The 24395-nt window shown below is 37.2% G+C and overlaps 1 protein-coding gene and 1 long non-coding RNA gene across 4 annotated transcripts; one reads left to right on the top strand and one right to left on the bottom strand.

The window, feature by feature from the left end:
* Window positions 1–84: 84 nt before the first annotated feature.
* LOC122975112 (CD9 antigen-like) lies at window positions 85–21384 on the bottom strand. 3 transcript variants are annotated; one of them, XM_044343330.1, is made up of 8 exons: window positions 21127–21384; window positions 5691–5793; window positions 3707–3804; window positions 3180–3254; window positions 2813–2914; window positions 2411–2500; window positions 2185–2268; window positions 85–852 (listed from the first exon to the last, which is right to left on the bottom strand). In XM_044343330.1, exons 1-8 carry the CDS (start codon window positions 21193–21195, stop codon window positions 787–789), a joined length of 687 nt encoding a protein of 228 aa, XP_044199265.1. In that variant the 5' UTR covers window positions 21196–21384; the 3' UTR covers window positions 85–786. The 3 variants fall into 3 exon arrangements, with proteins under 3 accessions (XP_044199265.1, XP_044199267.1, XP_044199266.1); XM_044343332.1 differs by lacking the exon at window positions 21127–21384 and adding an exon at window positions 14096–14155; XM_044343331.1 differs by lacking the exon at window positions 21127–21384 and adding an exon at window positions 13848–14085.
* On the top strand, window positions 14692–24136 carry LOC122975113. Its single transcript, XR_006400570.1, has 3 exons — window positions 14692–14839; window positions 16935–17107; window positions 23445–24136. It is a non-coding gene; the product is annotated as an uncharacterized LOC122975113 (long non-coding RNA).
* Window positions 24137–24395: the final 259 nt, after the last annotated feature.

Here is a 24395-nt window from a genome sequence, read left to right as displayed (position 1 = left end):
AGACATCAGTGTAAAAGTGTCTTTTTGAAAACTAAGTTAAGGAGAAAAATCACCAAAACTTTTATAAAGTAACACTAACACAAATCAGTGTTTATTAGTTCATTTATTTGGCATTTTAAAGATATATTTGCGAACTGCATTCGTCAAAATATTTGCATAAAACTCCACAGTTCTGCTTTTATATATATATATAAAAAAAACAAACAAAAAAAAAAATCAAAAGCATCTAAAATGTAACTTCAGGGAAACAAATTAAAAAAAAGAAAAAAAAAGTTGCACAGTAAAATTAAGTTAGCTGCAAAGAGCCTGTTAGTCACATCTCACCACGGGCAAAAAAAACCTTAACACATTTTACATAAAATGAACTGAAGTTGATTTTATCCGACAGTGAAGAGCCGACAGAAGAGAGTTAATAGGAGCGACGTTCCTCCTCCGGAGGGCAGCAGAGTCATAAATGTCTTTTTTTTCCTGCAGATGATCGACCTGTTCTGTGCTGATGTGATGAAAAGTAGGATGTAAATTCATTATATTGACAGCCCTTTGTTCAATTTACTTTGGGTACAAATAAAACCTCCATACAGAGTGGAAAACAGCCAAAACAATTTAACACGAGTCTCTGCACGGGCTCCATACTGTCACAGGTCGATGTGGCCATCCTGTATGGATCCAAGCAGCCGACTAAAGGGTGACTGTTGTGGATTATTATGTGATATAAACTCTAAAGCAGAGGTTGTAAAAGTGAGGACATATAAGTTAAAGATGGAAGGTTTTTTTTTGTTTTTTTTTCTAGACATAGTCTCTGGACCTCTTAATGGCACAGCAGAGCATCATGCTGAAGATCATCCCGAAGATCTGTGAGGAAGAGGAGAAAGATCACGTTAATCACCGAGAGATGCTGCAGACTTCAATTAGTCATTAATCTATAGAGCTGCAACTAAAGATCATTTTCATTATCAATTAATCTGTCAATTATTGGTTGTTTGGTCAATAAAATGTCAGAAAATGGTGAAAAAAAAGGTTGATTAATGTTTCCCAAAACCCCAAGATGACGTCTTCAACCCAAAGATTTTCAGTTTATTGTCATAGAGGACTAAAGAAACCAGAAACTAGTCATTTGTATTGTATTATATTCATTTGAGAGGCTTTTTAAATTACAAATTACTAATAACAATTAAGCAATTCTCTAAATAGTTGACGATTAATTGTCTATTGACAATAAATCAATAAATCTTTGCAGCTCTAGTCAAGAACCCAAAGATATTCGATTCATCTCGCTGTAAGAGAAGGAAGTTTTAGGAGCTGCAACCATCAAATGTTTCACATTTTTGCTTCATGAATGATGTCGTGACTTTAAATCAATTATCAAAATCTTTCTGGCAGGGTTGCAGGCGCTGAGAGAGTCTGAAAATTCCAGCTTCATTTATTATAAATAAATAAAATAATAGTCTCACTGACATAAAAACATAAAAATAAATAAATGGGTTTTACTTTCCATCTTATGTCACATTAATTAAAGCGTTCTATATCTGTTTTTATGTTTGTTTTATGTCTATTTTTGTAATTTCTTTAAATGTTGAGCTGCATTTCTTGTATGAAAGGTGATAAAGTTTATTATAATAATCAAAATAGTTGCAGATTTTCTTTGGATCGACTAATTGATTGCAGCTCTTGTTTGATAAATGTGGTGATGTCATGTGCAGTAATTTAAATAAAAATGTGAAACTTTTGATGGTTGCAGCTCCTAAAATTGGAGAATTTGCTGCTTTTCCTTCTCTGACACTATAATAATATTTTTGCCTTAAAAAAATGACTAAAAGTGTGTCCAGAGCTGCAATGATTAGTTGATAGAAGATCAATCTGCAACTATTTTGATTACTGAATAGTCATTTTAGTAAGTTTTTAAAACAAATGTTTGCTAGTTTACATGATTAAGACGTTGTTGACTCTATAACAGGCAGTTTTTGTTATTTTCTGACACTTTATAGACATGACGATCAAAATAATCTCCAGATTAATTGATGATGATCATCCTGAGTGTTTCTGTTTAAAGCTGAAATGAAACATGAGCTGAATGTGACTTTTATCATTCAGTAATATAAAGACGGATTCAGGAAGTTATTAAGATAAAGTCGTTTTAAGGTTCTGAAAGTGTCCATTTGTGTCTGGCATCGTCCTCAGACTCACCATGACGACACCGATACCGATGCCGACCCCGCCGATGATGTGCAGTCTGTTGTTGAACATCTCGTCGATGGCGGTCGGACAGCTCTGATAAAAAAAAAAAAAAAAACAGCCGGAAAAGGAAAGAGGTGTTTTTATATTGAAGCTTAACTGTGCAGAATATCGACATCTGACGTCTCCATGTGACCTTTAACCCCGTCTAAGCCTGTCTGTATGTATGTTGTGTTACCTTGGTGATGAGGACCTCCAGACCCTCCTTCTTGGGGCAGATATCTTTGGCGGCGTCGATCACCGTCCCCGTGGGGCCGCAGCAGTCCAGCTGTGAAGAGGAAACGAGACCGACACGACTTTACTTCCTCCGAGAAAAAATACTGACGTCACACAAATCGTAAGGTTGATTATCAGATGTGTTCTTATAGCTTCTGCTTATTATTTTAATGTTTATTTGTATAAAGACAAGTATATAATAAAACAACAAGCAGCAGATCACTCGTTACTACATGACTGATCCCTCTTAATGTTCCTAGTTTTGAGTTGGGGAGGTATGGCACTCAGGTGTGTGTGTGTGTGTGTGTGTGTGTGTGTGTGTGTGTGTGTGTGTGTGTGTGTGTGTGCGTGCGTGTGTTCTCACCCCAAAGTGGATGAGGCGGAGGGTCTCCTTCAGTGCTTCCTGTTTGGTGTCTTTGTAGTTGTTGTAGGTCTGCTTATAAAACTCTGTAATGTCCTCCACCACCTGAAGACACACGGAAAAACAAACAAACAAACAAAAACACAATCAAACTCCATTAAAATTACTGATTGATTGATTGACTGATTGATTCTGCCAACCAGCAACAAAACCAAAATGTGTGTGTGTATGATCAATTTAATCAAAATAAGTCTGATTAAAAACTCTTTAATTCGAGTCATTAGCGCTCACATACAGTAACTGTTCAGATTGAAATGAGGCTGATGCTGCGCGTGTGTGTGTGTGTGTGTGTGTGTGTGTGTGTGTGTACCCTGTCCTTGTTGGAGAGACCCCAGATCCCAGCAGCCACTTCCACAGCGAAGATGATGAGCAGGAAGAGGAAGAACTAAAAGAAAAGAAAAGAGGCAGTTTTATCAGCATGTTTGTGGAGCTTCAGGTGATCAACTCATTGGTTAAAAACATTAAAACAAGCTGAAGATTAAATATATTTGATAAGATGTTATAAAAAAAAAGGATATTTAGGCCTAGAAAGCTGCAGCACCTGCACAGTCACACAATGTTGAATGAAAGATCTTCTGTTTTGTTATAACTGACTTCTTTATTTTTGTTTTGGGTGAATATTTTATATCGTTCATTATATTCATTTTCTTTCTGTGTTCTTCTGTTGCTTTTTTACGTCATCACATATTTAAAAATCAACACATTTCTGTCATTACGCTGCTCAATCTGCACATCATCTTCATCACACACATGGGTTTCATTGAAGGGGTTAAAATCTTCCTTCAGGTTGAGTTCAACCTACATCTACGTTACATTGAAGCGAAAGGAACGACTCACCAATCCCAGCATGCACGGTGACTCTTTGATGGCTCCGCAGCATCCCAGGAAGCCCACGACCATCATCAGAGCACCTGCCGCGATCAGGATGTACACACCTACAACACACACACACACACACACACACACATTAGGGACAGGTGATAAAATGTGATGATACTGCAGGTGTTGAGGATGCTGCTGTTCTCTTTAAAAATGAACCAATCAGAGTCATTGATGTGATCAATACGACCCCACTGATGCTAAAATGCGCGCAGCTGCTCACTATGTAACTTAAGATTCCCTCCAAACGTTTAAAGACATGAAAAGACGACAGCGGACGTCGTTCTTTGTTGTGTGATGCAGCTTCTTTTAGAGTTATAGTCACCTTCAGCCAAGCTCGTCGCTGCTGTCATTAAGTTCTTCATATTTTAATTAATTATTCCATATTATCATGAACATCCCAAACACACACACAGCTCTTATAATTTGCCTACAGTTCAACCTTGTTTGCTTCCCGTATGTGTTCATTTGCATCAGATATTTGCATGCAGCTACTGATGTTACTCTACTCCTGTAAACAACGTCAATTCACACAGATAACGGCTGCAACTAACCATTATATTTATTAAATACATCAATCATTTTGCCTATAAAATGCCATTAAAGTGAAAAATGCCCGTTATAATCTCCAACAGCTCAATATGACGTCTTTAAATGTCTTGTTTTGTCTGACCGACAGTCCAAAGACATTCAGTTACTGTCACAGAAGGCAAAGAAAACATAGAAAACCTCCCATGTGAGAAGCTGGAAGCAGCAACTGTTGATTGATTAATCGTTGCAGCTCTAACACAGATAATCCGTCTGGATATGGTTACGAAACATCTGTAAAAGCAATAAAAATCTATCATACATCATTACAGGCTCGACATTTTTATTGTCCTGATGTGTTTTTTTTAAAGTATGAATGTTGGATAACAAGAACCGCACACAAGCTGTTATCAAGATGTTTGTCCTCCGACTGCCCCGCTTCACTTATCAGCGTGATGGAAGCGAAACAAACAGAGAAGGTAGGAAGCGAGTCTCTCTTTCTTTCTGTGACAGTTTTCCCCCTCGGAGAACACAAGAGTCGAGTCGAGAGACAAAGACGTCCCCTGTCTACCAGTGAAGAATGAACGCTATGTGTGGAGGGGCTCGTCCCCGGCCCGGAGGAGCCGCCGCCGCCTCGCTGGGGACTAACTGTGGCCTCAGCTGCCCTGTGAACGCCCCGCAGACCCGTCTCTCAAAAAAAATCAAGATTGTTCCTGCTGATACTGATACCGGAGCAACATCCAGACGTCTGACGAATACATGAGACGACAAATCAAACGTCCAAGTCCGTCTGTGCTGTTAAATACTGAGTGTTATCAATAAAGTTATTTAAAAAAACTAAATAATAAGGGTTATTTTGGATCCTATTAGGGCTGCGATTGCTTGTTTGGTCCATAAAATGCAGCTAACTATTAGCTAACTTTATTTTTTTTGATTTTTTTTAATTAATTAAAATGTCAGTAAATATTGAAAAATTATAATATATATATATTTGCCAAAATAAAATACGACATAACAATTAGAGATGCAACTAATGATTGTTTCCATCATCGATTACTGTTATGTTGTCAATAGAAAGTCAGTAAATAGCAAAAAATGCCCACAAGAGACAAAACATGACTTCATCTTTAAATGTCTTGTTTTGTTCATCCAGTGGTCAAAAACTACAGAAGACTGAGAAAATATTCAGATTTGAGAAGAAAAAAGGAAAGATGTAAACGAATGAAATCAGATTAGAATTTAAATAAACAAAACAACAACAACAACAACAACAATGAATGAAGCTCATCTTTACAGCTGTAAGTTATTCCACTGCTGACCTAACAGGACTCCACAGTGTCTCAGTGTGATGCAAGTCATAGGATGATGCTAACAGTGTAACTGTAAAGACATAATATCCAAAAAAGGTCTTTACCAGTGAAGAAGACTGAAGGTGAGTCCTCTCCTTCAAACAGTCCTGCTGTCCTGGAGTCAAAACGCAGCCAAAGACCCACAGCCAGCACTCCTGTACCCGCCAGCTGAAACAGAAAGAGAGAAAACACGTATGAAAGACTCAGTTTTTCACAGTTTTTGTCAACTACTTTTCAGCAGAAAGTTACGGAGCAACATTATCATTCATTTGGAGTCGTGTTTCTGTCCACCTGGTGAATGTAAGTCCAATATTCTCTCTCTTTTAGCTCTGTTTTTGCTCTCCACCAACTCCTGAGGGAAATATCTGACTCTTTAGCTGCTAAATGCTCCACAATGTTCACCAGCTAGTCTACAGCTAACTGTGTCTGTTTGCTGTTTAGTGCTGAGCAGGTGTGGTGTATGGTGGAGCTTTTTAGAACTTTTTCTCTGAAAACAGCTGCCCGCTGCAGCCCAAAACGACACTATGAGAGCACTGAGAGTGAACCAGAACAGTAAAGTTGCAGCCGGACAGATAAACAATGAGCTGAAACTCACTATAAAGCTCCGTAAAGCCAAGAGGAGCTGCAGAGTCTCTGTAGATTCATCACTACGAGCCACAACCAACACATTACACACTGACAGATCATGGATTGCTAATAGAGGTTACAGAGAGTCTCAGTACACTTTACACGAGGGTAGTACACGTTACATATAGACAACACATGAAAACAAAGTACAGAGCATGTTAATCAGGTCTGGAGATCAAAGTCATTACACTTCACATTTTATTCAAATCCACAAACCTGCTGGTGGCGCTAGAAGATAAATCAGTAGGATTCATCCTCTGTACAACATTTATTATATATATATATTTTTTTAAATATTTCAGTCTGTAACAAAAGTGGTGGACCAACTGACTGACATGCCGATCCGTAGGTGCGGCTAAAAACTGTTAATATGTAACATCCTGGGATGGATTAGTGTTGAGGAATGAAGCCAAACACGCTGCCTTACACTCCCCCAACACCAGACCGACCCACCCAGGAACCTGACCGACCAGCAGCTCCTCCAGTTTTAACAAGACAACATTAAAAGATGATGGATGTTGTATGTTTAGGTGTTCCTTACATTCTCCAGGCTTACAAACCACAGAACGTATAAACACTTAAAAGTTAAACAAGGCAAAAATAAGCATGAAAGCAGACAGAAGGTTTAGTGATAGTGTGTTTATGTGCGTCTCCCTTGGCGTTCGCCACGGTGACAATCCACTACAGTGACTCAGTATCTCCTAAGCAACCACTAAACAGTTTACATCAACTCTTTGTTGCTACCCAAACATCTTCCATAATGTCCCGCAGTGTGATACGGATATTTGTGTTGTTGTGCAACAGGGGGGTTTAGCGTTGGTGCTAACTGGCAGCGTTATGCCTCAACATGTCCTCAGGATCCTTCCCGTTACACTCCGCTGACCGTGACTCAGAGGACACACACACACACACACAGAAAAACACACATATCTGTCCCATCACAACAATGTGCTCCCACCTTCTCCAGACAAACCAGCAACTGTTCCTGCATACCTTCCTCGAACTGGTGTCTGCATCAGGGGAGAGTTGTGAGTTCAGTCAGACATGAAGCGTAAAAATGACTAATGACTTTTTTGTAAAAAACACTCAGTGTTGACGTAATCCTTCCAGACACCACCTACACAGACATGAAGTGGAAGTAATGAGCAATCATCTAGAGCTGCAACAATTAGTCCATCTATAGAAAAGTAAGGGATAGGTAAGCGTTTCAGTCATTTTCTAAGCAAATATGTAAAACTATTTGCTGCTTTTAGCTTCTAAAATATGTTTTAATGCTTTTCTTTGTCATGACAGTAGAGAGATTTTCTTTAAAAAAAAAAAATAAAATCATATATATATCCTGATCTTATCCACCTCCCTGATCCTCAGAAACTGTCTATGTGGGGAGAAAAGTCAATGTGCAGTAAAAGCTGCAAAATATGTTAAATCTTGTCATAATCTGAGAGAAACAAGCTCTGTAGTAAATGTTTGTGTGATTACATCTGTAAAAAAAACATCTGTACTGCTTTAGCAATATAGGTTTCTGATCTGTCATGCCAATAAAGTTTATTTGAATTTGAATTTGAAAAACAAAACAAACAAACTGGGTTGTGGACTCGTGTTTGGGCAAAACAAGCAATTTGAAGACGTCACCTTTAAGTAATTATTACGATTATTTTCGATAATGAAAATAACCATTAGCTGCGGCCCTTCAATCTTCAATATTCTGCTTTGTATTCAAACCATGACGACGCTGTAATAATTTCACAGTATGAAGTTTACGGAAACCTTTCTTTGACACGGATGAAACCACAAAGCGACAACTCCATTGTTAAACATTCGTGCTCACAGCATGACGAGCACTTAACAGTGTTCACAATGCTCCTGAACTTTCATCAAACTTTAATGATCCCTGCGGGGCAAAGATCACTTCCTGTCTGTGTTATATAGATTTTAAAAGACTAAACATGTTCATCTGAAAGCTGCACAACACACAAAACAACATGCAACACTGAAATACAGCAAAAATCAAGTTAGGAGACACGGGATTTATTGATATATGGGATTTTCAGATAAAATGTTGAGGTAACACTTTATTTGACTTTAACTAAAGCTGAGTCAGTTATTGATTAACAGAAAAATGAGATGCAACCATTTTGAAACTTTGTTCCCTTGTTCCAGCTTTTGAAAATGTGGAAATGTATTGCTTTTCTTTCTTATACATCATTTTAAACTAGTTTAAAAGTTATTTGAAAACAATTAATAGTTAATGTCATTTTATTAAAAGCAAAAATAGCTAAAATTCTCTGATTCAAGCCTCTGAAATTTGAATATTTTCTGGTTTTCTTAGTCCTCTGTAATATATAAACTGAATGTCTTTGGGTTTTAGACTGTTGGTTGAATAAAACAAGACTTTTTCTGCATAATATCCTAAAAGTGATGTCTGCACTACATCAGAGAAGAGGAGGATGCAACTTCAACAAAAGAGGAACAAATCAGGTCTTAAAGAATCTATTTTATACTATGACCACAAGTACACTAAACTCCTAAATATAGCCTTTACAGCTGTATTCCACGTATCAGACAGGTACTACATAATCAAAATTTGTATCTGGAGAGAAAATATATGTTAGATGTCATTGTTTTATCAGTGTTTGATGTAATTACATGCAACTATTCTTAATAAAAACTTCATAATTAAATTTAAAAGGTACTAGGTTCATTTTGGATGATAAACAAGACATTTAAATGGTGATGCAGAATGAGGGAAAAACACCAGTAGCAACTCTTCACTTGGCTTTAGATCCAAAGTGCCGCTTTTGGCAGTTAAAGGCAAATGTTTCCAACTAAGTGTGAGTCACATTCAACACACTATTATCTAATAAACTGCTTCAGAAAGACAGATTATTCACTGTCACACCTTTGCACATAACATGAAAACAAACTGTGACTAAACACACAGGACTGATTTGTCAGTGAGTCATAGTTCAGTCAAGGTGACACACATCATCATCATCATCATCTGTCGAGACCTTCACGTGTAGCCTCGAGCTGAAACCGTGGCTGAACTCGGGATGATGTTTGTCAAAGTTATTGTGAGCTTTACAATGAATGTGATAAGTTTATTTATAGTTCACTCCCTCAACAATATGCCATTGGTTTTTATCAGATGCAGCTGCTGAGTGACAGTTGAATCGTGTTTTAAATATTTAGTTTCACACTAAACTCATCACTTTGTTCGATCGCACCAGCACAACTAAACACTATGACTTTTTACGCCATGTGCAGCATTCAGGTAAAATGGGAGAGAAGGACGCTACTGATGGAACACAGACTAAGGCTAATGTGTTTTCATTTTAAAACGGCATTTTAAAAAACTAAAATAATATCCGTCCATACTAACATGCCTGAAAACACATCATCACATGACCGTTCGTACACTGTGCATACTGTGTAAACAGGAAGCAGATTGTTGACTATGTGGTTGGTTGCTTATTTGCAGAAAATACCACAGAGGAAGAACAGCAATGGCGAAAAGTACAAGATTTCTTTGCTTGGACCAATGACAAAGTGGAACTCCTACTGGAAGTAACAGTACAAGTCATGAGTGATAAGAGCCAATCAGGAAGTAAACGTTGGTGTCCGTCACCGTTTTAGGGGTTCGAAAACACTGAAGTAGTTTGGATGTAGCATCATTAAGAAGTGAGTAATGTAAGAGATCAGGTGTGAAGTACAATACAAAGAGATCGTCCTTCTGTTACTACATTAATAATTCAACAATCATTTAATTGCTTCTGCAACGAGCTGCGATGATTAGTCAATTGACAGAAAATTAACCGACGACTATTTTGATAATTGATTAATCGTTTTGAGTCATTTTTTTAAAAGTGAAAAATTGAAATTCTCTGATTCCAGCTTCTGAAATGTGAATATTTTCTGGTTTCTTTAGTCCTCTATGACAGGAAACTGAGTATCTTTGGGTTGTGGACTGTTGCTCAGGACTAAATAAGACATTTGAGGACGTCATCTTGGGCTTCGGTCAACAGTGATTGACATTTTTCACCATTTTTGGACATTTATAGATCAAACAGCTAATCTATTGATTGATCATTTTTTTAAAAAGTCATTTTTCCCCTGTAGTTTGGTAAGGCTACAGGGCACATAAGTAATTGTCATACAAAGAACAGAGACTCCACGTGAATCAGAAACAAGATGTATCAACATCTCTGTTCAGGGTTTTTACGTTACTAAAATAACTCAAACTAAAGCAGCCTGTACCAACCCAACCCCTTATACCCCCATCATATACCCACCACCAAACTACATTTGGAAGCCACATTTTGGGACTTATTTCCCATCAAACCCAGTCAAACGTGAACATCAAAATCAATTTAAAATCACTACAGAAATAGGTAAATGACGTTTTAGCCCAACTTAGCACAAAGATCCTTCTATCTGGTATTGCACAGAGCAGTATTTTGACTTTGAAGCCATGAAAAACAATCTATTTAAAGCAGCTACTTTTTGCTTTACCTACTCTCCAAAGACAGGATGTAGATGTTAACGTGCAGTAAACACACTCAGGAGAGTCACGGTGTTTGTGTCAAGGCAGCAGTGAACCGTCTTAAGAAATCCTGGAAGAAAAACAACTCTTCTCCCTTGAGGTTCACATTAGCTCTCATTAAAACACACTAAAAAGGCACCTCTGCAGTACCATTAGCAGTACAGAGGCAACTACAGTAAAGACATGAATTATTGCTGAGAGGTTTAGCAGCTTTTGCAGGCTTCAGTAGATTGGCAAGTTGTCAAAAAACGCCTTAAGAGCACAAGACATTACAACACAAACAGAGCTAAAACTTATAATAGTTCCAGGTAAAGGAAATATCCTCTTGGGAAATATATCTTCATTTGGAGCCAAGTTGGTTCACAAAACGAGTTCTTCTACCAACAGCTAAGTCATTAAGTTTTGGAATAAATAAACTCATCTAATCTCATGTTTATGTTTCTGGAGGAAAGACTTCTCCCTAAAAATCAGACTAATCCTTCAGTTGTACTGTTGTCATCTCATTTGTCCACACACGCTGACTCAAAATGTCAAAACAGTCATTAAGCAATACCCTGAAACAGGTAATCACAGTAATTATACAGCAGGCAGTGCGGATTATTTGGGAGTAAATCTGTGAGTGAAACAGCAAAATTACTTCACACACAATAAGAAAACACAACTTTAACATTTTCCAACAACAATTTCCACTTTCTCTACAGCGAACGTCACACCCCAGTTTATCTTTTAGGCTCAGACTTTGACTGACGAGATGTTCAAATACAGGCAACACATTGTAAAAAAAGGCTCCGGTTATTCCAGTGTGATCAGATTTTTAGGTAGATAGGTGTGTCTTTGAAACAGGAGGGGCATTGAGGACTTTGACATTTTTGCAATCAGTTATATACAGTTAGATTTGGCAGACCTAATCCCCCCGTAATATAAACACACATTAACATTAGATCTCTATTTATTGGAAATATGATTCCATAAAGCTGCACCAACAAAAAGCTGACTCTTCAAACTGATATGCATGTACCCAAAGTTACAATCTGTAGAGGAAATGTATTAAATATGGTGATCAGGACTGTGTTTCACCAGTAAATCCATCACTAATTATGTGTGTTAAAGTTCTTAGTAACTAATAACTCAAACAAGTGATTCACACAATCAAGTAACACCATTAAAAACCTAAATGTCTTATCTAGTAATCACTTTTGAAATCATCTAACGACACATATGTGAAAAACAGGAAGCAACTGTAACATAACTTCCAAAAATAACAGTTTCAGTTTGCTTTGTTTGACTGCCAATCCTCTGTGAATGCAGGTGTGACATTGCTTTCTTTGTATCTGCAACACCTGGAGACGTATGCGGGTTACAGTGAGAGGGAAACATCCTATTATGCTAAGCTAATTATGCTAGCTTGGCAAAAAAATTTTTTGTCAAGGTTTAGTGTGGTGGATGGCAAGTAAGCCCTTCTTGTTTTACATTTCAATGCCTGTGTACTGAATGTTTGGCGGTACTCCCGGTCCTGTCCAGCAGCTCCGGAGGATCCCAACCGCCACCACTGACTGTATATATAAATATGGACGTGAGTGATGCCAGACTCTGGCTCCAAATGATGTCGCACAAGCGAAATAGCCGCTCCCGAAAAAGGAGATATTTTGGCTACACTTATGCATAGAGGAGGGAAGTGGAGACACGTCGTCCATCTTTATACAGTCAATGTTCAGTGGTGATGCTTGGTAGTTAAAAAAAACACATGAATATGTTTTGTCTATTTTGCCATTTAAGCTGTTCTTCAGGTACTGCTGCTACATTTGGCTGACACATAATCTTCTTGATTTTCATAAAAAAATGTATTTAAAAAAAAAGAAAAAGGCGCCAATACTGCATGGACCGCCTACCACGCTGTTGAGCCACCCTGAATCACCAGAGGGGAAATTCCTTTAAGATAAAGCCAATATTTAACAAGTATCACGCTGTGTGGTAGATTACATGGAGCATGTAACATGTAGCAGTGAAGCCTGATGGTCAAGAAACATCCTTAAGTCAGATTTTATGAATTATTACAGTTAACAAAAAAGCAAAGAGACAAACTAGACAAATTATCGCTGCAACAAACGACTATTTTCTTTTATTTTTAAAGTCTATAAAAATGTCAGAAAATGCCTTTCACAATTTCCCAAAAGGCCAAATCAACATCTTCAAAGTGCTCTGTGTTGTCCGACCAATGACATCATCAAGAGAAAAGCAGGCAAATCACCACATCTGAGAAGCTGGAACCAGAGGTCATTTTCTATTGATTGATTGATTGTTTCAGCTCTAAGGTCGCCTTTCATAAAGATTTATCAGGAGACAAACTGATAATTCAGTGTTTGATGCAACTTTTTCACCTGATTAAATAATAAATGAGACAAATAAGATAAAGCAGCTCTTAGAGGTTATTAAACTGACTCATCCACCATGTCCAATTGTTATTTTCCTTCACTGTTAAATCTAATGATCAGAGCTACTTTAATTCCTCTTTTTAATATTAATACTTTGTAGGAAAATGTTTTGTAACTGCAGCCTCACAATAGGAACACTACATGTGTTTTAATTAATACATATATATCTTTTTCCAGTGACACCATTTCCTCAGACGACACCAGGTGAATTAACTTCACTAATTATTCTCTAGTTTTCACCTGGAGGAAACAATTCAGGCATTTAAGAGCAGAATGTGCCAAAAAAAAGTTGTTTATATGTTAGAAAAGTGATTAAACGAAGAGTCCCACCTAAAACTAAAGCTTAAAACTTTCTCAAAGTAGTTTGCTTTAACTTCTGCTTTTTTACCTGAATTTATCCTCCAGTCACATTCAATACAAACAGTTAACAATCCAGCCTCTGAGCTATCAAACAACACGAGAAACAAACAAGCATTTCAATCTTATCTTCATTCCTCACTGAGCTCCTTTCTTGCGCAATCACCGAAACCAAACCAAATCCCTCAAACACCAGCTCACAATGTGAACCAGAGTCTCACATATCAACCACAACTAACACTGTTTGAGTGACTCTTACATACCCAGAAGAGAAAGTTGAAGACAAACACCAGGTATTTGATGCATTGCAGTGCCCCCATGGCTCCAAGTTCAAGATTTAGGTGTTTTGTTTTTTTTTAAAGAGAGAGAGAAATCCAAATGTAAGTGTTGTCTGTTGAAGAGTTAAACCGTCCTCTGTGACAACCGTGGGGAAGTAAAGAGGTAGAGGTAACTGGAGGATTTTTTTGTGTGTGTGTGTGTGTGTGTGAGCCACACCCTTTGCTGGGCTCACCTGGGTATACTTAGGAAGTGAGAGGGGAGGGACTTGTGTGTGTGGAGAGAGAGAGAGGAAGGAGGTGCTCGGTACTGTCTGTTCCAGTGAAGTTCAAACACCAAGAGGCTGAGGCTGTAAATCAGAGCTCTGCTGATTTTACACCTTGGACACCAGGTGAAAACAATTAACAAGCAGGTGAATTAGAAAACCAACCACTGCTCTGAAGAATTAAACCTGAGAACCACTGGTTTATAATGGGAAATAATAAATAAATACAGTGACCATCACATTTCTTTGGATATAAACTGCTTTCCCAATACAACAAACTTTACAAGATCCTACTACTGACTTTATTTTGGGTCTCTTCTACATCTTAATTACAGTAAACTACAGAGCTGTGACCAATTCTTTCATTAAAATAAAATGTGAACACTTTGTTCATTGATCTAAATGTATTTAAATACTAATCTGTGATGAAGAACATTTGGAGCAGCGCAGACTCGCTAATCTACTGACATCTGGGAGCAGCTTCCTGCCCCGTTGTCTGTGTGTGTGTCACACCCTAAAGTCTCTCCCCACCCCCACCCCTACCTTTTGTTCCCAGCTGTATTTGCATCCCGTCTGATCACTGCCCACTGATCACTACTCTGTCTGATCACTGCCGTACCCATCGATCACTACTATTTACTACATACTGTCTGATCATCATTAAACTCAAACCACTACAGCAAACTTCTGAACTGGACTTGAATGCAACATCTGGTAAACATTTTTAATTTCTAATAAGAATAATAACATCAGTACGTCAATATGCACTGATAACTTTGTCCTGATACGTCTTTTTGTAAGAACAGAATGAAATCTGAGCCCTAAAAACATGCAGCATCAATGTGGTGAAAAATGACAACACTGGAATTAAAATGATATTCTTGCACAACACACATCACATTATTATTTCATTATTGATTATTCTGCCTTAATCGTTTAACTGTTTAATCTATGAAATGATAATAAATGGTGAAAAAATGGCATTCACAGTTTTGCAGAGGCCATTATATTTAATTTATTGTCATATACAAGAAGGAAAAACAGCAAATCTTCACATCTGAGAAGCTGAAACCATCAATGTTTGTTATATTTTCTTGAAAAATATCTAAAACGATTGTTTGATTATTAGAATAGTTGCCAATTAATTCTCTTTTGATTGATAAATCAACAAACTGTTGCAGTTCCACTTTATTTAACCTAATATGTGCTAATAAATACTAGCTTTTGCCAAAAGGTAAAACATCTTGTGTTATCATATTTACTAGTTCATCAAAGTTTTGTTCTTCATTTTGTTACTTAGAGCAAGGCTGTGATTAACGATTATTTTCATTGTTGGATATCTTTATTGTTATGGAATTTTCCATCTTTAGGGGTTACATAGGGTCAAGTCTGGGCCTTGAGGTCACACTGTGATTCAGAACCCTCTCTGTCTGTTTTTGGGGAAAGCAGAAACCTCTCTGATAAAGGGTGAATCAGCATTGCCATGGTTACCAAGGTCGGAGAGGGCTTTCCTAGACAACACAGATGGGTGGATGCGTAGATTCTATTGACGCAGTCAGACATTCAAACCAGAATGTGCTGACGGTGACCTGAAGTTCCACACAACGCGACCTGAACTAACACGGGTAAAATGCAGTTCCTTGTTTAGAAACTAGTGAACCAATTAGACTAATTTCTCATATTGTAGGCTGATCTGCTGAGGGTCAGATGATTGGTGGTCAGATGTTGAGAAACAGCTGGTTAGCACTATGCTAACATGCTAACAGAATCATCAGGGTTCTAACAACAGTACAGCTGGTTAGCACTATGCTAACATGATAACAGGATCACCAGGGATCTAACAACAGTACAGCTGGTTAGCACTATGCTAACATGCTAACAGGATCATCAGGGATCTAACAACAGTACAGCTGGTTAGCACTATGCTAACATGATAACAGGATCATCAGGGATCTAACAACAGTACAGCTGGTTAGCACTATGCTAACATGCTAACATGCTAACAGGATCACCAGGGATCTAACAACTGATCTAATCACCAAGGATCAGATTTTCAGAGAGCAGAATGGAAAGAGACAGCATCTTGGCTAGAACACCTTGATGTTCGCTGTTTTCAGTTCTTCGCTTGATCAAGTGCTTCAATAAACATTTTCAGCTTTAAGACATCAAAGGCTCATGTCCGCTCTTCTCCACTGAGGAGCTCAAAATATCCACAACATTTATAATTAATCGATTAACTGTGTTTAGTCTAAAAAAAATTGCTGAAAATAATAAGAAATGCTCTTCGAACAACTTTTTCTGTCTGACCAGCAATTAAAAACTCAAAAGATATTAATTTACAATGATATAAAACAGAGAAAGGCAGCAAATCCTCATGTTTCGAGAGGCAGGAAACAGTGAATAATTAGAATTTTTCCACGACTCAGTTATCCAAATGAATTTTCCGGCAATCGAGTATGTTTCTGGGAAGTCTGACAGGCATACTGACAGACAGTAACAAGAGACAATAACAGAGAAAGAGACAGGAAGTATGAATGACAGACATTCTGCCTCGTTTTGAATCATTTAAGACCAAACAAGAAGCAGAAGAGAGAACTGAAAGCTTCACAAGTGTGTTCACACACGTACACACACACTCCTCCTGGGACAGGAGTTCAGTGTTGTTTGCTGAGGTAACTGGAGCTGCCCTCGTCTCCCAGTAGACCCAGTGAAACCAACAACACTAGCTTTGTTTCCAAGCCGCTGAAGCCTCCCACATCTCTCGCTCACTTTCACTGCTTCCTCCCTTCTTTCTCTCTGTTTGTTTTAGAAAATGCCACGAGTGATGATCTATTACATCTGTCAGTATGATGGGATGCTGTCACCCTGCTACCTGTATCTTTGTGTTAAAAATCATTTAAAAACGAGGAGATAAAGAGAAAAGTGAGAGGAGATTGTTGGAGAGGGAAGACGACACAAAAGGAGTAAAACAAGAGGAGGAAGGTGAGCTCAAGACAAAGGAGAAAACAGAGGCACAAGAGAGTACTGAAGAAAATCTAGAAAAGGGAGAAAGAGACGAGAAGCACTGATTGCACAACTTCTCTTCATCACAGATTGGCCTCAATCTCGCCCCCTGTTGTACTTAATCTGAACCACCACAAGCCCAAAAAAGTCCAATCATTTACTCAAGATACTTTGTAGATGGAAATCTTTCATTTTGCCATAAATAGCACAAGCAACAAATCATAGGTTATAATTTTGCTAAAGTTTGCCATTCACAGCAAAAACTACAATAGTAAAACAGTTAAATATCTTCCTCTTCGCCTTCTTTTAGTTGGCAAACAACAAAACTTTGCATTATCATCTGGATGGCGAATAGATCGGCTGCCAAACATATAATGCAGGTGTTGATACAGCTGCAACAATTAGATTAATCTGCAACTATTTTGATAATCGAATCATCGTTTTAGTCATTTTTAAAGGAAGAATGCCCCCAAAATTTGGAGGATTTAAAGCTATTATGTGTCATACATGATAGAGACGGGTTCTGGACTGTTGATCCAACAAAACAAGACATTTGAAGACATCAGCTCAGGCTCTAAGAAATTATAACGGATGTTTTTCATTATTTTCAGACAGTTTCTAGAAAAAAAACAATTAATAATAATGAATTGAGAAAAGAATCAGCAGATTAATGGTTAATGAAATAATCGTTAGTTGCAGCCTTAATTGACACGTCTTTCCGTTTCTGCTGTCAGCTGACTGTAAAAGCATAAAATAGAGACTTAACTACAGTTCATGAACACTAACCAAGGCTAACAAAGCAAACATGTCGTCTGACAGCATAAACATTTAGATATGACAATAAACACATAATGGAGAAATGACAGTTGATACCATGACTTTTGAAATTTTATCCACAGTGGAGAGAGTGTTTGAAAAAGACGTTTACGCTACTCAAGTTTAGCACTTCAGCAAACATCTCACACCAAGCAAACGCTGGTGTGAAGTTGTACTCTACAGAGACTGAACTTTGTCCTGACTGCAGGCAGCTCACACCACTTCAGAGCACCAATCACATTTTATTCCTCATGATCCAGATTAATGTTTTATTTTTAGCCCAGTGCACATGTGAATTATATTGTATCTAAAAAGATAAATAAATTGCACGCTATAATCGTAAGATGGCCGAGAGAGCTCAACACATTACAACTTAAGAAAATACAAGCAAATGAGGAAAACATACGCACCACTTCTGAGCTATACAGAAACACTGTAAACACACAAGCAAAGAACCACTTCACAACATGATTAAGTTTTTGGGGGACACTAAAAACTGAAGGACAAGCCAGTAGGAGGGCGGACACCAGGAGGTATAGAGCAATTATCTCTAGAATATTAAAATAAAATAAACATTGTTTTCCAACATCAGTGGTGGAAGATGTACTGAGATCTTTTACTTAAGGAAAAGTAGCAAAACTACAGTATAAAACTACTCATTTTACACAGAAAAGTCCTGCATTTAAGATCCTACTCAAGAAAAAGTATTGTAAAATTTACTCAAAGTATCAAAAGTAAAAGTACTTATTATGCAAACTGTCCACACTTAGTGTTATTAGTATTATATATATACTGATATACAGTAACTGTGAAAAGTTACAACATTGAATCAAAGGGGATTTTTTGTGACTTTTTGACACTGATTAACAGAAAAAGAATGAACAATGTTAATCACAAATATAAAATATAAATATTTAAATATGTGTATATATAACATCCATTCTCTTGTTTACATGTCAGATCTAAAGTAACTGTAGCTGTGAAATCAATGTAGTGCAGATAAAAGTACAATATTACCCTCTGAAACACAGTGGAATTAAAGTATAAAGCATGGAATGGAAATACTCAAGTAAAGTACAAGTACAAAACTGTAAAAGAAAAAATTCTACTTAAGTACAGCACTTGAGTAAATGTACTTCCATCACTGTCCAACATCACTCACACATGTTTTTTCTGTGTATCTGAGGTCTTGACTGTGATTTTAACCTTCTCTTTCTTTTGTTTTCCTTCAAAAAAAAACAAATAAGCACCAGAACAGGAGCCTGCAGTCCTGTGACAACTTCTAACTACTAGACTGCATGTTGTCAGTGAGCCTAGCTTGGTCACGGTATTTCCTAGTGGAAAAGTCCTCTATCTGAAAATGTCAACAATAGATGGCTGCACTGAATACCAGACAGACCGACCCTGTCAAGCCAATAATCCACCAAAGGACATAACTATCCTTATTAAGAGTGATTTATATGCAAAAAAACAACAACAAAAACCCCACTTAAGATTTAGGTCCAATTGTGAGGCTGTGCTTTATACAGTGATAACATTCTCACAACATAATCGTGCCAAATGCAATTACAACCTAATTTATTACTAAATAATTCTGGACTATAAGTCAGAAACAGTTGGGCTGGGTAGCCAAAACCAATAACAATACCAGTATCCTTAAAGTGATACCAATAGAGTACTTGATTCGATACCCATTGTGTGGATGGAAGCAGTCAGTTGTGTAAAACGCCACCACTCCTCCCCATCCAAATGATTTTTACACTAATACATTTTGAAAGTGTTCAAGTTATTGAAATATTAATTAAATAACTTTGCAAAGCTGTGCAGTGAAGTATTATCACAACAGACTGTACGGGATGTGGCTGCTGCAGTAGTGAGCCAATCACACGTCGCATTGAATCAAAGAACGCCTGCGGTGATTGGCTGCAAGCAAAAGCATACAAATAGTCATTTTTTTTCTAGATCTGGGTGCAAAAAGGATCAAATGCAGGTATCACTTGACTGGAGTAGTGGGTTATATACCCAGTACCGATACCCAGCCATAGAAACAATACACATTTGTAATACATTCACTTTGACATAATATGAATAAAGACACATATTGTGTTAGTACATGTCAGAGAACTGCACGTACTGTTAAGAGGCTTAAATCCTGACGTAGGAACAGTTATTGCCTTTAAAAGTTCAGATTTGTGTCAGAAAACTGCACATACGTTGTAGTGTATCTGCAGAAAATCTTAAAATAAATACTTCTGTTCTGTTGCACCAAACCTACTAACTGAAAGGTCTCAAAAACCAAACTCAATCCAGAAATCTGTCAATTTAATTTATAATTTATTTAATGTATCTTACTAATCAATGTTTAGACTGATAGAATAAATGTCTTGGGACCATTTAGTAGTATTTTCTAGGATCTTAGGTTAGTCTTATGTGTTTTGTAGGTTGTAAATGTTACTGTAAAATACCTGCACGTTTTTAAATTTAGACAACGTGTTAGCAAACACATATTTTAAATACTATCTGCTTAGTGTCTGGGCCTCTGTTCTTAAGCTTCAGATAGCTTATCAGAGTGTCCCATTTCACATGTGAGAATAAACTGAACTGACAGGTCTCAAACGCCAAACTCCGTCCAGAAATCTGTCAATTTAATGTTTCTTTGCTTATTAGTATAAGTACATTCAGCATTAACTACAAGCTAAAGAGCACATTGAACTAACAGCAAGTTGTTGTGCAATTCGGCATCAATCACATAGATGAAATTGTGCTATTTTTAATGAAACTGTCAGTTTTAGAGCCAAGAAGAAATACAGTTGTGCCCTATAGGAACAATTATTAACTTTAAAAGTTTAGATTTGATTGAAAAAAAGAAAGAAAGGTCTGTCGAGTTTTTACCGTGCGTTAAATTAATGTTAGCTAAAATCAGATTAAACTAAGCTAACGGTTACTTAAGCTATTGTAACAAAAAAGAGAGACTTTGGCATTAAAAAGACTGTAACGTTTAAAGATATCTAGTTATTTTGACTCAAACTAAAGCTATTAAAATAAATAATTTGAGGTGGATTTTCTTTAACTCATTTTAAAAAAAGACAGTAGCTAGCAAACCTTGTAACTTGACTGGATTCGTGTAAAAATATTGTGACAAAAACGTTCTCATACACATATTTTTTAATTTTGTAACTTACCCAGAAGAAGAAATTAAAGATAAAGAGGGAGTACTTGACGCACAACTCCCAGCTGCTGAGCGCCGTCATTCCTGCTGTGTGTTTTAACGTGTTTTGTATTAATTTAAACGGGTTAAATATCTGTATATCGCTCCCTGTTCGCCCGGTTTTTTAGATGTTTGTTCGGCTCGGCTCGCCTCGGGTTTGTTCGGCTCCGCTCGTCTCGGCTACGCTCGGTCGGTTCCGTCAGTGTTCGGGTCAGTCGGAGCAGGAGCGCCTGATCCGCTGGGGAGCAAAACAGAGACGATCGACTGCTCAACTCCCACTCAAATAGAGACAGAAATAGAGAGATTTCTGTCCTCCACTTTGTCCTTTTGCTTTCTTTCTTGCGTTTCTTTGCTTCTTTTGTCCTTCTTACAGCCAAGCACATGTTCTTTGATTGAGAAAAATGTCCAAAAATGTGGGCTATTGTGAAAGAAAGAAAGTGAAAAGGGAAAGGAAAGACACTATGAGCTACATCATGTGATTATAACGGTGTAAAAATATAGTAGGCTGACTAAAATACATCTAATATTATTTATCCATAATATATATAATTTATATTTCAGTTAGCCAAGGCTATAAACATGTCCGGATCAACCCTCAATGAGGCCCTGGGGTAAAAGTTTGTTTTTGGGCCCCTGTTGGCCCCAGCTAGCATATACTGTACATCATACATACTCAACAGGCAGACTCCAGTCTGGATCTGGACTGGATTACAATTTAAGTTGGACCAGGAACAGAATTTAACCACAATCTGACCTGCACTGCTTTTGAGTTACATGCCACTTTCATGTCAACTCAGCTGTCATCATTCAGCCACCTGCTAGTCGCCACAGTTAGTAAGGTTGTTGTTGAGTGTAGGAGCTCCAGTCGATGAGGTAAATTGGCTTGTTCAAAACTAGCAGATACAAAAAAAGGAAGGTTGACAGTGAAAAACTGAAAAAATGCATTTAAGGTTAACTGGACTGAGAAATACATGTTCATTTTGCTCAAGGAAAGACCTTTGTGCTTCATTTGTAATGAAACAGTGTCCATAATGAAGAGTAGGAACACAAAACGCCACTACGACACCAAACATGCCTGTTTTAAACAAAACTATCCCAGAAACACGAAGAAGAACCACAAAACTGAATCAGTTGAAGTCTTGATATCAAGACTCCAGCAGGATAAATGTAAAATCAAACAGTTTCAACAATGAATACAGTGAAGAGCTCACTAATAAACATTTACACCAGTGAGACATCACACCTCAATACATAACAATACATAATACAGAGATGCTCTTCATGAGTTCTGGAGTTTTTGAACTGAAATTTCATCATTCAATGAACCTAACTGGACCTCTGATGTAGTGGAAATGTATTAAATGGACTTAGACTTATATTTGAGTATTCCTGCTGTACAGGTTAATACTCTAGACATGAAATGATTAGATGGTTAACCGATTGCAGATAGTTAACCTGCAGCAACTTTGATATCTGATGAATTATTTAAGTCCATTTTGAAGCAAAAATGCTAAATATTTACTGGTATCAGCCTCTCAAATATGACTATTTGCAAATTAGTAAACTCTGAATATATTCACTTATGTTTCAGGACTAATTTTTTTTCTATTTACTGGCATTTTATTGGCTAGATTTAACAATAAGAATATCAGAGAAAATAATTACCAATTACCTATTGATAATGGGTACTCCTACTACCTTAAGATTATGTGTGCAGTTTGATAAAACACAACTTTACAACAAATGAACTCAATATAAAATAAAACTATTAATGTCTAAAAAGTAGATTTTGACACTCTTCTGTTGCAGAACATAGATATAGACATCTGTTTTGTATGTGGTTGTTGTGGGTTCTCTTATTTATTTTATAATTGATCTTATTTTATTCATTATTTTACACATTTATAAACTTACTTACCCACTTTCTGTTGGTTTTAAATGTGTTTAAGTACACTTTGATGTAAATATATATATAATTCCACCAAGGATAATGCCTCTCAGTGCAAACAATGAAGGCAAAAGACAGGAAAATGTTACGGTATGGTCACATCTTTGTATTTTAACAGCCTTCAAAATACCACAAGAGTCAACAGCAACTATAACCAGTGTGTGTCTGTGTGTGTGTGTGTGTGTGTGTGATGAGGCTATATTCTCTCTCTCTCTCTCTCTCTCTCTCTCTCTCTCTCTCTCTCTCTCTCTCTCTCTCTCTCTCTCTCTCTCTCTCTCTCTCTCTCTCTTTCTCTTTCTCTCTCTGCCTCTCTGGTTGGAAATGTGACTGTTTTTCTTCTGCAGAACAAAGACGACAGTGTGACCGGTCAGCCCACGACTGTTGTTCGCAGCTGCACACAAACACACACTGGTGATGATGAGGATGATGAAGGAGTACAGTGTGACCAGGCTGACCAGAACCACCACAGCCATGGGAATAATATATCGCTGACAGTTTTAACCAAACAGAGTAAAAATATCCAAAAGCATCCAGAGATACATATAAGGGATTGATATTGGCCTGAACAGTGTTGGGATGTAGATATTTGATCTAATTATTGATCGAGAACCCCCAGATTATATAGTGGAGCAGCACTTTTTTAGTGTTGCACCACATGGTACACATCTATATGTACTCTTTAAAGTGTTTTCATTACTTTGGCACATATTTCATGTCCAGTAAGTTCAAATTTCAAAGCTCAAAATTGTACCTATTTGAAAAAAATAATATTGAAAACCAGAAATGTAAACACTAAAAACCCACTGGGTTTGAAAATTGAGCCAAGTTAGAACTAAAACATGGTTCTTTTGACCCAATGTTAAACACACTGCTGCAGATTTTCTTAGTTAAACTAAATGATGTGTAAGTGACATTAAAAACTGCAAAAGATAAAATTATTATTAACAATCAGTAAAAAATTGTGACATGTGAGTTTAAAACAGTTTGCAACCATACTATAGTTTAACCTGAGTAAATAATCCAGCAGCAATATAAAAGTAACACTATCACTGGGTCAAAACAACCCCTGATCTTATGGGTATATGGGTAAAGTTAGATAATTATTGCCTCCATGTGCTGTGCATGTAGTAAATATATATTTACAACAATGACCATTTGTCAAGTAAAGTACACAAAATTACACACCCCACAGTAAGGCCTTAACAGCAAAAGCAATAATCTGTATTTTGCTTATTTATTCAAAACTGAGCAGCTCCAGATGTGGTTGAAAGCTTCCAGAAAAAGCAAGTAAGTTG

Source organism: Thunnus albacares, chromosome 23 (genome assembly GCF_914725855.1).
Source record: "Thunnus albacares chromosome 23, fThuAlb1.1, whole genome shotgun sequence".
Lineage (NCBI taxonomy): Eukaryota > Metazoa > Chordata > Actinopteri > Scombriformes > Scombridae > Thunnus > Thunnus albacares.
This window is presented reverse-complemented; position numbering and strand designations above follow the sequence as displayed.

What these genes read in the sequence shown, in the direction of transcription:
- LOC122975112 (XM_044343330.1), bottom strand. Translation starts at nt 21,195, where the DNA reads ATGACGGCGCTCAGCAGCTGGGAGTTGTGCGTCAAGTACTCCCTCTTT. An exon ending in CACCGTGCATGCTGGGATTG is followed by an intron (nt 3,255 to 3,706) that starts GTGAGTCGTTCC and finishes CTTTTCTTTTAG; the next exon opens with TTCTTCCTCTTCCTGCTCAT. An exon ending in TCGGTATCGGTGTCGTCATG is followed by an intron (nt 853 to 2,184) that starts GTGAGTCTGAGG and finishes TCTTCCTCACAG; the next exon opens with ATCTTCGGGATGATCTTCAG.